This window comes from Falco naumanni, chromosome 3, assembly GCF_017639655.2.
Source record: "Falco naumanni isolate bFalNau1 chromosome 3, bFalNau1.pat, whole genome shotgun sequence".
NCBI lineage: Eukaryota > Metazoa > Chordata > Aves > Falconiformes > Falconidae > Falco > Falco naumanni.
Genome location: NC_054056.1, coordinates 114,772,961 through 114,787,240, shown reverse-complemented (window position 1 = coordinate 114,787,240; position 14,280 = coordinate 114,772,961). Strand labels below are relative to the sequence as shown.

Genomic DNA, 14,280 nt, shown 5'->3' with positions numbered 1-14,280 from the left:
ATAATAATTTAACCATTTTCAGTATGGGATATGGATTAGGAATTGGAAAAGTAGAGCACTGAATTTTCCTCTTCCAGTTAAAAAAACCAAAAAAACCCCAAAAAAAAACCCTGGGTTAAAAAAGTCTATATGCACTAATTCACAAAGCTTACTCATTTGAGGTCTTAGAATCTGTTCTGTCCAAGTTACTACTATAGAGGATGAAGAATTGCTTAATAGAACAGTTATGTTTTCATATAAACATATTTTGAGGAACTATTTTTTTTTGAGGTATCTACAGTATTGATGTCAGTATAATTTAAAAGTAAACATAAGTTATTTCTGCATTGCACTGGTTTTCTGTTCACATTCAGAAAATGCCATCAGTTAAAAGTTGAAAAAAACACTTAAATTGTTTATGACTAATAAATGAGAAGACAAATAAGTGTTCGTATCCATGAATATTTAAATTGTTATAGAGCTCAATATTGTCTCTTTTATCAGAAAAAAAGTGCCAAGTTTACTAAGAAGGGCTATCAATATATTATTTAAAAAAAATCTGAGTTGCAAATGATTGTTTAAATAATTTGCTGGAAATGCAATGCAGGATAACATGAGTAATCTAATTGAATGTAATTATATCCTTCTTATGGGTAGATAGTAAATAAGACTTGTTATTTTGGAATTCAGTCTGTCCTGAGAGATTGAATGTAATAAATCCATACAGAACATGGTTCCCTTAGTTTTATTCCTCTCACATTTATGCAACTTTTCTTTCCTTTCAGGTTTTCATAATTACATTTGATCCATGATCAAATATAAACCTTCTATTAGATCCCTTAAACTATTATGATACGTCATCAATCACAAATTTTGTGGTATACATTTCAATATTTCCTATCTCCTTTTGACAAACATTTTAATGAATATTATTTTCCCATTTATTTTTCCTTAAAATTTCCATTTACTTAATTTATATTGAAGCACATATAAAATATATATAAACATATATATACGCTTACATATATAGGCACACACACTGTATATAATATATATGGAAGTGTGTATATACATATATCCACAGATACACATATATGCATATGTATAGCAAAAGAGAGAGGGAGAATACTTTTAAAGAAATGTGATTTTTGGAGTCTGAGTAATTCTCAGGTCTGTGATTGTTTTCCTGCATGTTATTGTTGTTGATGTCAGATCATACCATGACCTTCCAAATGATGGCAATGTCCTGTTCCAAAAGCTACAAAAAAGCAGCACCTGTGGCAGAATGCCATTTTGATGGTTCTTTCAGCCCCCCAAAAATGAGGACAAACTGGGTGTTGATGGCATAAAGGGGGCACAGGCATTCATATGAGCTATACAAGGCTGACTCAGCATGAGTTGAGGGGAAGAAAGGAACAAAATGCTTGGACTGCTGCAGCCCTGTACACAAAGTTCAGCTGTCCACCCCCAGGTGAGAAGAGCCAGGAGATGGACATCTGTGCAGAGGCATTCCCACTGGTTTTATCAGCTCCCAGCTGCCACACATCTGGCAGCTCAGAAACCAGCCTCCAAAGATCCTCTAATGTAGGAGACAGGAATCAATGTACAAAGCAGAAGTCACTCCTAATTTGGAGAGATTTTACATGGGAGCCGAGTATATTTTTTTTAACATATTCATTTTCCCTATAGTAATGATCAGAAGAGCAGCCCTTCTCCCTTTGTAAGTGACCTGACAAAAGAAAAGGCAGAGTGAGCTGACCTTGGACAGCAGCCAGGTGCCCACCCAGCCACGCCCTCTGTCCTCAAGAGGACAGAAAATAAGATGAAAAAGAGAATGGGTTGAGATAAAGACAGGGAGATCACTTCCCAGTTAACATCACTGGCAAAACAGTCTTGACTTAGGGAAAATTAATTTAATTTACTGCCAGTTAAAAATAGGGTAGGATGGTGAGAAACAAAGACAAGAGAACTAAAACACCTTCCCTCCATCCCTTTTTCTTCTCAGGTTCACCTTCACCCCTTCATTCTTGGCCTGTCTACCTCCTCCTCTCTGCCCCCCTTCCTCCTCAGCTGTGCCCAGCTCCGGCCGGGCCCTTCCCAGGGGCCGCAGGGAACCACCCGCCCGCCGGGGTCTGCCCCGGGCCCGCGGGGGCGTCTGTGCGGGGGCGCCCGGAGCCCCCTGCCCCCTCCCGCTCCCCCCTCGGGGCTGGCCGGGCTGTTTCTCACCCCGTTGCCCTCAGCCCTGGCTGCCGGGCACCGTTTTGCCCTTTCTCAGCCCGGCTTTCCCCGAGGCGCCCGCCCGTGGCTGCGGGGCTCAGCTGTGCCCTGCGCTGGGGCTGGTGGAGCCGGCTGGAACTGCCTGGAACTGGCTGGAACTGGCACAGGGCAGCCCCCACCCCTGCAGCTCCCCACTGCAGCTGTCAGCACTGGGCACCCTGCACCTGACACAAGTATATTGTGATGTTTAAATGAGAATCTGCTTATTTTTCTTTTATTTCACTTTGGCCGTTCATCATCTTCTACTCTGGTCATTGTAATACATATATATACACACCTGTGTCTGGGAGGCTATATAATAAAATTAAAAAATATTGAATAACAAACATATGCCAAATCACAAAGGCCTTGCATTAACAGACCTGTACTGTTATGGGTGCCCAGTGGCGTTTTGGTCGTTTCAAAGATCGTGTGCTTTCCCTGAAGAGCTACCTGCCTGAACCAGGTGCAGGAAGCAGGCAAACAGCGCGGTTCTCTGCAGCTTTCAAGGCCCCAAAAGCAACAAGAAAAGTTGTATTTCCGTCTGGATCTCCAAGCGTGCTTGCTGCAGTCTTGCTGTTAGCCTTCATTTTACTAGGTCTATGCACTTCTTCTCTTGTCCCAGTGTTATAGAAATCAGTCTAGCTCATCTCTTTCAATGACATTTTAAAATATTATGACTTTTGTTTTATTTTCTTTTTCCTGTACCTTAATTCAGCATAGGTTATATAAACACACTAAGTTTCTTGAACCAATTCTTTTTATGTTGCTCCTTTTCTTACCATGTCATTTGACCCATACAAAAAACTTAGCAGGGATACTTTTCTCACCATAACCTGGCTTAAACATGGCTTTTGATATCTTTATGTTTCCAACAATTGCATTATTTTAGTCACCAGGTGTCTTTCTAATCATTACTCCTTTTATTGAAAAAAATAACCAAAATTTTGTCTATTGAAAAACTGAATACCTTGAAGTTTCATTTTCTAGCATTCAATTTTCCTTTCCTCTTTTTAGATTTTTTATAACTTGATCCTGCCATGTTATTTTATCTTTATTTATTGCATCTCCCTCATTTCTTTTGTCATACTAAAATTTGTGGTCAACTTACTTAAGTATTTTTTTTCTGTTCCTTTTCCATCTTTTCTGATTTATTCTTATTTTAGTTCCTTCAGTGTATTTCCGTAGATCTTACATGTTCCAGTGGGTTTAGTAGTGTCAGAATTTTCTTCTTGCCTTACTTATTTTAAAAACTCTCAAAGTTTTACTTTGTTTTACTCTGGCAGGAGAAAGTTTTTGTAATGCAAATCAGTGTAGGGTTTCTAAATAGTTGTGGGGTTTTTTTCTTAATAGTACATTATATTTTCTGTTCTTTGTACAGAATTTGAAAGCAAATATATAGTGGTTTTAGAAAAAATAACCATTTATTTGAACAGTGGATAGAACTGATGCTCAAAGAGGACCTACCAAGCACAAAGGTGAATTGTGTTGGAATAAACAGCCTACACAGCAAACTTATTTCCATTGTTTTATCAGCTCTTAGTGGCTAACAACCCTCTTTGACTGTTTTTGGGCCCTTAATTTCCTGGCTGTTTTCAGACAGAGGAACATCCTTGGCTTCCCTGAAGTTACTGATTTGTGGCTAGCAAGGAGAAGCAACTTACTGTGAGTGTAATGGGGGTATCCCATGGTTGATTGGTCTAAGGGGAAAACACCACTCTATGAAACCATGTGTAAAACAGGATATATCACATTAATATAGTTAGCAATAGCATCAGGAATTTGTTTGCAAACCATGTAACATAATGCTTTCAACTACTGGGTTTTTTTGGGGGGGTTGTTTTTTCAATGTAAACCAAAATCATTCCCCCCGCCCTGTTCCATGGGAGTCAAACAGAATTAATGTAGGACTTACACTAACTTCTGTATTTGAACACATTGCCTGGAACAAGGGAATACTAACTAGGCTTGCCTCTCATCAAAACTCCCAACATCAAAGAAGGTTGTGCAAGTATCATTTGCATACTGGTATATGTTATGTCATGTAAGACCCCATTAATTATAATTACTTTTGTGTTAGTACGATTACCAGTATAGCTACTCTAGCTACAAAGGCTATGGGGAATAATTTTACGACAATTCCAAGGAAACAAAAGGCTTCCCAGATTTTCGTTTTTGGAATAGTACTGATAACTTGTAAACTTCAGACAAATGTTTCAGACAAATAGCTGTTTCCTGGTAGCCTGTCACTTTTTAAAAGTCTAGTTTGTTAAATCAGTTTCTTATGTAAAGGCAGGGGGATAGCAGAAGTGAAACGCATCTATTTCCTCCTTCAAAGGGTCCCTTATAACTAAATAGGATTTTCTAATAAGACTTAAGTACTTCTTTCACGGGTAGTTACTGCTGTTTAATTACATTTTTTAAAAAACATAGTACAAACCGGTATAGACAAGTTAAGAAATTTAGGACTAAAACTTTTAAAGATTTAGTGTTAATCAGTTTTACTAAGAAATAACAAAAATGTACATTAAAATCAACAGTTATTCTGCTATACTCATTGTGTATATTTACTATGTAAAACTGGTTACTAGATGACCTATAAGGCAGAGTTTACTCTCTGCCATTTCAATTCCTCACAATTATAGGTGTATATTCCACTAAGATAGGAAAAAGGCTACTAACATATATGTTGATATATATGATGACAAATAAAGAGGTGTACTCACTACGAAATCTTTTTTCTTTGGTTAGATTTGCATATATTTCAGAGACTTTAGGTAGTTACCCTGCCATCAATTACTTCTAGAGGTTCAGAGTCAAGTAAGCAATGGCTAGAAACTACAGATAGTATTGCGAGTGGCTGCCTAGCAACTGCACAAAAGGGAAAGCTCGTGCACCACAGCTCCTGTGGTTAATTACAATCTGAATTATTCCTATCAGTTCTGTGCCCACAAACAACTGGACAGTAACTGGATAAAAATTGTAGAGTCATTGGATTTGCTTATCAAATAGCAATACACTCTGCTTAAAGTCGTTTGATTTCTGAAAATAATTAAAAACTTGAGCAAAGACTCACTTTTATGATATCCATAAGTTACCCCAAGGCACTAGAGGAACAAGAGATGAAGCAGCATACACAATACACTGAAAGTCTGGAAGATAATATAGTGCGTCAGTCATAGGAAACACTTATTGTCACATCTTGCAATTGGTTGCACAGGGGAACAAAAGGAAGAGTCAAACACAAAGAACTGTCCGATACTGTTGTGTTTTAATGACAACTGGCCACTAAGCACCACACAGCTGTTCATTCGTCCCCTGCCCCCCCGCCCCCAGCAGGATAGGGGAGAGGATCAGAAGAGGAAAAGTAAGAAAACTCCTGGGTTGAGATAAAGACAGTTGAATAGGGAAAGCAAAAGCTGTGCACGCAAGCAAGCAAAACAAAAAATTCATTCACTGCTTCCCATCAGCAGGCAGGTGTCAGCCATGCCCAGGAAAGCAGTCATCACATATAACAGTTACTCGGAAAGACAAACACCATAATGCCAAACGTCCCCCACTTCCTTCTTATTCCTCCAGCTTATAAACTCAACATGGTATTCAGTGATATGAAATATCCCTTTGGCTAGTTTGGGTCACCTGTCCTGGCTGTATCCCCTTCCAATTTCTTGTGCCCCTCCAGCCTTCTTGCTATCAGGGCCTGACAAACTGAAAGTCCTTGATTTAGTATAAGCATCACCCAGCAACAACTAAAACCATCAGTGTACTATCAACATTATTTTCACACCAAATCCAAAACACAGCACTACACCAGCTACTAAGAAGAAAATTAACTCTATCCCAGCTGAAACCAGGACAAATACTAATACTATGTGATGAAAAGGTCTGACTGCAACCCAGTTCTTGCTTAGACAAGTCTTGGAGAAGAGGCAGAACTGTTAAGAGTCTGAATGGATAGTCTGAAAAACATGTGAAAGCAAAATCCTCTATGACACACTTGGATTTTCAGTGTCTCCTCACCTTCATTTTGATCACAACCAGTGAAATAGAGGAGAGTGGAAGAAATAAGTAAAACAGAGCTTAGTTTTTTGTTTTGTTTTGGGGTTTTTTGGGGGAGCGGGGGTGGGGGGAGGAATGCAGCAGAGAGGGATTCCAGACCTCAAACCATTCTCAAACAGAAGTTGTGATAACATTTTGCTCAACAGTCAGGAAGTCAAATATGTCCTATTTATGACATCCAAGCCTGTGATGTTGCTACAATTGCCTGCAAGATAAATGGAATAGGCAAGCAAAGAAATAACCAAAACAACCTATATCATTGGCTATGGACTACATCCGTACTTTTATTGCTTTCCAGCAATGCAGGAAGAATCTGCTTTCTCTCTTGCTTGATTATGTGTAATGTCCATGTGTTGTATGAAGCTTGCTTCATGTACAGGCCTTGAAAGAGCACAAGAGGTCATGCAGTGCTTCAACAGGTTAACAGGAAGATGCTGGTCCCTCCAAAGATCAAAGGCCAAATAAACTTCACCCACACTGAGTTCCCAGTCTCGTGAATAGCATATTCGTTGTGGTGACATACAGGAAGAACTTCAGAACACCAGTGTGAGAGGAATTTTTGAGGCTCACAAAGGAGATGATGAGTACTTGCTCTGTTGGAATGTGTAGATGGCCTCATTTGAAAAGGAGATAGTAATGCACTTCCAGTGTTAATTTCCAGTAATAAACTCATTTGAAAAAAAAAAAAAAAAAGTTTAGGTTCTAACTAAGAATAGCAAAGCAAATAACGCTTTTCTTTGTAATGTTTTTTACAATTTAATTTAGAGGTATTGTAAATGTGATAATGTATCTAAACACAATTTCACTAAGATCATCCTTAAAACTTTGCCTTTTAAAGAAACGTATCGTCAAGTAACTTGAAACTGCATAATATTTAGTCAGCCAAATGTTTACTGTCTTTTTTGAATGATCCTTACATTTTAATATCTAAATGATACTTGCAACAAAAAAAACACAGGCAATTTTTTAATCCCTAATGTAAGCCAATTAGCTGAATTTGCTTGCAAAATGTTCATAAGGTTAAACGTGATCAGTATTTGAACAGGGAAGTTCCTAGAGAACTTCAGTTGTTACAAGAAATGATGGATGGGAGAATTAACAGATCTTTTCTTGCTGTCTGTTGTTCTGCTAAGAGACACTGGTTGGCAGTAGCTCAATAATCCTGGTAAACCATAAAAGATTTTAGGCTATAAAAAAATTCTACATACTCCTTTTGAACTACAGACACTCAAAAGTATAGGAGTTGATTTTCATCAGCTTAACAGCAACAACTGGACTGCATTCATGGTCTCCAGTTTTGAAGTAAAATGGACTGCTATTTTCTTGACTTAATTTTGCAAAAATCTCTATAAATATTTATCTGCTAGTTATTCACTAAATAATTAAAAGATTCTTCAAAACCAAATAGTACGTGCTTGTATTATCTGTTTTGTTCATCTAGCAAATTATTGGAGGTTTGAGAAACTGAGAAAACAAATTTAGAGAAAGACAAAACTCCACTTGAGAAAGCAAGCAAGCTACTGTATTAAAAGAAATCTCATCCTTCCCTCCTGAAGAAATTTGTTGCTGTTTTCTGGATGGATAAGATAGAAGCTGGGAGTTAATCAGGCATTTGTGAAGGCAGACAGGAGCACATTGCAATTATTGATGCTAAAGATGTTCAATCCTGACAAAAGCTGTGATATGAAGAGAAATGGCTGTATCTGAAAGAACTGGAAGAGGAAAAACAAACAAGGTTTAACAAGTATGCCACAGGGAACGAGTAGTGTCAAAAATTAGATGCAATTCCATGCTTGAAAAAACACTGCAATTTAAAACGATGGATTAGAAATTAAGAATAAAAATTACGTAGGCTGAAGATTAACCTATTTTTGGAAGTTAAACTTAAGAACGTAACTGAACAGAACATTTATGCATACATGCACAAAAATTCAGCCATAGGTACAGTTTTTATTGCTGTGGTATAAAAAAAAAACACTCTGACATAAAGCAATAAATATGTCAAAAATATATTTTGTTTGGTAAATGACATTTTGCCACCCTTAGGTATAGAAAGTTCAATGAAAAAAAGCCACGCATTCATTTACCTGACATAAACAAATATTGATAAAGGTTTGCCATTAATTGTCCCCAAAATACCCAGACTTTTTTGTAAGTATTGCAGAAAGCACTCAAGCTGAGTGTTAAACTAACCTGATGCAGTTTACTCTGAGAATTGTGACACCACATTCTCATCCCACTCTGAGGTGGTGCATCTGTAGAATATGCTACAATGTTTTACAAGAGTTGAAATATACCATCTAAAAAAATATATAATAAAAAAATTACATAATCTAAAAAAAATAATTTAAAATTATATAATCTAAAAATATATAATCTAACTGACATTTTTAATCTCAGGAATCTTATTGGTGTATTGTGCTATACTAATAAATAGAAAAAATACAGTTTTAGAAATAAATATTTTTATTTTGAAATTTAATTTGAAACTGTACCTTCCCTATGCTAAACATCTATTTCACAAAATACCATTTTAATCACAAAAATATAAAATATCCTCTGAATTCCTGTCTTAGGTGTTGACTTGAATTTAGAATGATGAATCAGTGATGAAGAATAAAAACAAACTAGGGTACAGATTAAAACATTTCTGGCAAGTTTTGTCCGCTATGCTATTACAAAGTTACATAAATACATATTGAGAAAGGATATCAAGGAGGACTAAGGCAGAAGTTGGCCATTTTATACATGTACATGTACTACCACACAAAAGATATGGATGCTCTTGTTAGAAAAACTTCTATGATACACTTGTTTAACATTTTTTCAGTTAATATGTTCTACAGATTAAGTCAATATGTGTATAGTTTGAATATGATGTCGTCTTAACACTTCTAGTCTTCTTAAAGTAGTCAGACGGCTATATCAAAAACCTAGGTGTATTTGGTGTATTTGTTGTTTGCTTTCTTTTTTTCCTGCAGCTTATTCAAACCATAAGTGCAGTAGACAAAGACGACCCTCTTGGTGGACAAAAATTTTTCTTCAGTTTAGCTGCTGTTAACCCTAACTTCACTGTTCAGGATAATGAAGGTAACATGCCTGTTCCAGGGAAAGTGTTTTATCTTTGCTGTCTGGCATACATTCCTGAAATGTGCTTGCTTTTGATGTCTATCAATATGTAGAGAAATTTTTAAGGCTGATGCTAGCAAGAGTAATAATTTTACCTCCACGTTTGCGGTTTAGGACATCTACATTTTATCTGTGTAAGAGAGGTACAAATTTACATGTTAAAAATGTGATAAAACAAATTATAAAGCAAATCAGTAGAAGTGTTGGTTTGGGGTAAATAGCCAGATTAAATGCTTGACTGAAGGAGAAAAAAAGGTTTCAAACATGGCTTAAACTGACAAGTTCAGATCTTTTTAGCCTTTCATCACATAGTTCTGATTCCTCTGTTCTCTTTTGCTTCTTTCTGACCATTAATGAAAATAATGGTTCTGAGCGTGTAGCGGCTTTAACTTTTCATCCTTTGTCAGTCTTTTTATGAGAGAAAATTATCAGAAGATTCTATTGGGGAAGGGGGACTATGCACCCATTGTAGCCTTCATCATCAGTATTGACTAACTGAGAGAGCTCTAGATTACAGAAGAAATAAATGAGGAGGGACAATGGTAGCAGCCTTCAAATGCATTAAAGGCATACAAGCAATGGGCATAACCTTCTTTTCCTGATGAAGATTTCAGAAAGTAATAGGCTGAAAACTGCAGAAAAAAATTATAACAGTAGGTAAAGTTATGAACTGAAATCAAATAGTTTGCGTAATTCATAAAATCCCCAGCAGCAGCGGTATTTAAAGATCCATCAGACACAGTTTCTGATGTCGAGTGAAAACAAATAGCATACAAATACCCAAAACCAATAAAGAAATGTAATAAAGGAAAACTGCATTTCACATCATGGAGGCTATGAAAAAACATGTAATTTAATATTGTAAATAAAGATTATATTCTGGTGAGGAGGTCCTGAGTGTATAGAGGTAGAGATCTTGCTATTTCTTTTGTATCTGTAATTACTTTCTTTCTTTTTCAACATGGGTTATTTTAATTTCGCCTGAAGTTGGCTGGCAAGATAGCTAACTACTTACCTTAAGAGATCCACAAGTATGATGAACTTTTTTCCTTCTAAAGGAAACTAAAACTGTATTTTTTCCCTTTTGAACCAAAAAGTTAGCAGCTCTGGTGTTGGCTCACACTTGTAGCGTTGTGGCACTAACAACAGAAGAAATAGTCTCTCGCTGTTACTCATGTCTTCTCTTTCTTTCCTTCCTTCTGGCTGCTCAGTGAGCAGCTTTTGATGCTGAAGTATACTGCATACAACTAATATCTGTCTGCTACAAATACAGTTTAGTAAGTTCACTTCTCAAAATGTGCAGTAATACCTCCTGTCTTTCACATCTTCTGAATTCCTAAGACAATTTTTACCTCAAAAAAATCTACTCCGTGTGCTAAGGTACAGAACTCATTGTTCTACAGTATGTTGGAAGTGTTTTGATGTGTAAAATCTCATACTGAGTTTACAGATAGCATTCCCATGGGTGTTGTCACAGAAGATCCATAGGGAGAATCTTTCAGAACATAATCTTTGTTGAACAGATAAGTGGAAGGTTATTTTTTCTCAGTTGGCCACTTCATTTCAGGGCTTCAGCCCTGAACTGGAACTGTGTCATGCACTGCATGCATTAATCTATAAAACATTTTAAGCTTTGAGAAATCCTCTTTTCAAATCACACTCAGAGGTGGTGCAGGAGCACAGAGGAGCAGACCAGATGTACAGAAAAAATTATAACTAGCTTTCTGATCAAATGGGAATGTCAATAGAAAGAGAGACATGTCACTGTGATATCAGGAACAGTTTCAAAATGCTACCAGTGATGTAAAATATGATGGTTTACATGTACTATAAATTATACACTTCATATCCATATACTCTACAACACTGTATTTTAATCAATTCAGATAACACTGCCAGAATTTTGACAAGAAGGAATGGCTTTAGTCGACATGAAATAAGTACCTACCTTCTACCAGTGGTGATATCGGATAATGACTACCCGATCCAGAGCAGCACGGGCACGCTGACCATCCGGGTGTGCGCCTGCGACAGCCGGGGGAACATGCAGTCCTGCAGCGCTGAGGCCTTGCTCCTCCCGGCTGGCCTCAGCACGGGGGCACTGGTTGCCATTCTCCTCTGCATCATTATCCTGCTAGGTAAGAAAAAAAAAATCATATTCCTTCCCATAAACGAATGCTTTGGGCCTGAATCTTTTTACAAAACTATGCAAGTTGGTAAAATTAATGATAATGGATTTTGCAAGAAGTAGTTCACTGCAATTTAAAACAATACAAAAAAGGCAAAACCTGTTTCTCTGGGAATTGGCCATTATAAATAAGAATTCCAAGTCAGAGACTGTTAAAACTATCAATGTGCAACCAGAAGCTCATTTTTGTTCTTTCATTAAGTTGTCCAAAAAAGATCAAAGAGGAATAGCATAATCAAAAGTCACTTTAATGTCTTTCATTTTAATTTTTTGGTTGGTTTTTTATTTAAATAACTATCTGAAGTCAACATGCAGTATATTTGACACAGAATATGCTAGTAAATAGTACTTTTACTATATTGAAGCACTGTCTATCCAGAGGTTTCTGTGCTGTCATAAAAAAATATATGTAAATTTTGTAAAACTGCCATTTTGTGGTTTTCAGAATATCACTTAATGACCTACAATTCACCTCAAAACTAGTTTTTAACAGCATACTTTGAGCTTAAAAAAGGAAAAATATCTTCAGAATAGACCTGGCTATTTTGAAACTCATTAAAGTTACAGAAGGAGCGCATAGTCAGGCTCATGGCAGCAGAGCACACAATGTGTATTCAAAACAGCACATTTTGATATAGACCTTACTGTGGTACCATAATACACATACAGGTATTTATCCATTTATCAGACATACATGAATTGTTGAAATGTCGCTCTTGTACCTGGTGGATTTGCTACTAAGCAATTGCTAAATAGAGATCTGTAGCCATTCTTTGTTTCTCACTTTAAGTTATAGTGGTGCTGTTTGCTGCTCTGAAGAGGCAACGAAAGAAGGAGCCTTTGATCCTCTCTAAAGAGGACATCAGAGACAACATTGTGAGTTATAATGATGAAGGCGGTGGAGAGGAAGACACCCAAGCCTTTGATATTGGCACACTGAGGAATCCTGCAGCTATCGAAGATAAGAAGCTTCGACGGGACATTATGCCTGAAACTTTATTTGTACCACGGAGGACTCCTTCAGCACCAGATAACACAGATGTCCGAGATTTCATTAACCAAAGGCTAAAAGAGCATGATACTGATCCTTCTGCACCACCGTATGACTCGCTTGCAACCTACGCCTATGAAGGAAATGATTCAATAGCTGAATCCTTGAGCTCCTTAGAGTCGGGTACTACTGAAGGAGATCAAAACTATGATTACCTCCGAGAATGGGGCCCTCGGTTTAATAAGCTAGCTGAAATGTATGGTGGAGGAGAAAGTGACAAAGACACTTCTTAACCTACAGTAGGCTACATTTTTGTTTCCTTTGACTGGAAGTAATTTTACAGACACCTTCTGCACTCAACAGTATTTAACATTCAGGAAAATTTTCCTGCCACTCAACACAATTGTTTCTTTTTAAAATTTGTTTTAAATTTGTCCATTAATGTCAATCATTCTTTCTAGTAGGATGTCACTTGGAATATATACAGCATTTTATTTAATCACCTTCCAAGAGCCAAAGCTATGGAAATTCAGTGTTGTCCATTTTAGTAAGTAAAATAAACAATATCTTACCTTCAAAAATTTGAACAGGGTGATAATCCCTTAAGCAACCTCATGTACAAGCCGCTTCTGTTAGGTACATGTCCTATCCTTGCAAGTACAGCTTTTAAGATGGCAAAGAAGAAAAAATCCAATATGTCCTGTTCTGTACATTAAAATTAAAACAAAATGTACACGTGGTGTTAATAAGTGTAATATGCAGCTGGTTTAAAAAAAAGTTTGTGCAACTTCATTTCATCAAATTCTATCTGCCAATGTTTTATATTTATATTTTTGTATTTATTTTTAAGAAATAAACCAGTTTTTACAACTACGTTGATGCTTGCCTCCCTGTTCTGGCCATGAATTCCAGGACTGAAGAGAACATGAAATTTCTATGTTGACAGCACCACCAACTGCTAGTACTTCTATGCTGCAGTGTTGTCCATACATTTAACACAATCTGAAGTACTTCTGTTCACATGGGGAGGATCAATTTATAGACCTATTTGCTTGCTCAAAAGTGCTACTTCCTACATTTGTCGTGTTTAAAAAGAATTTTATTTTTGAGCTGAACTAATGAGGATGTATTCTAGATAGGTGAACTGCTATTTTGTCTCAACTTGAATTACCTTAACCTAAAAACTAGGTAAAGTGTAAATAGTATAAATGACAATTTATTTTACCCCTTGCCATACCCTTGGAGTTTTATTTCCCAGTAAAATTTAGGAAAAGCAAAAATAAAATCCATTTCAGCACTATAGACGTTACTGTGCAAATAGCATTTTCTGTATAAATATATACCATTTTACTGTAAAAATACCTCAGCCTAATGAAAGTGGGCATAGGCACATACAGCCACCTTGCAGACAAATCATAAAAAAGCATTCAGGAAGTCATAATTCATTACCTTATCTAATTTATTTTAGGAACTGGATCATTTAAGCAACTGAGTCCAGTCTTTAATATTACACCCAGTCACAGAATAGTATACTATGTTCTCCATGCTCTTATATGCCACAGATAAAGTCATAACATCTTAGTCAAATGTAAAGCCATATAGTAAAAGATTAAAGCTATGAGTATCAGGTGTCATGGAAAGGGAGAAGACAGGACTCATGGGACTATCGCAGCATCTT

The 14,280-nt window shown here is 36.8% G+C and overlaps 1 protein-coding gene across 1 annotated transcript in view; it reads left to right on the top strand.

Moving 5' to 3' along the window:
* The window catches only part of CDH10 (cadherin 10), a 102,363-nt gene extending 89,204 nt beyond the window's left edge, over positions 1–13,159 (top strand). Inside the window, exons 10-12 of the mRNA XM_040588233.1 lie at positions 9,276–9,384; positions 11,310–11,561; positions 12,402–13,159. Of these exons, the coding sequence (XP_040444167.1) occupies positions 9,276–9,384; positions 11,310–11,561; positions 12,402–12,895 (855 nt within the window). The 3' untranslated portion in view covers positions 12,896–13,159. The remainder of the gene's footprint in view (positions 1–9,275; positions 9,385–11,309; positions 11,562–12,401) is intronic.
* The last annotated feature ends 1,121 nt before the right edge of the window (positions 13,160–14,280 follow it).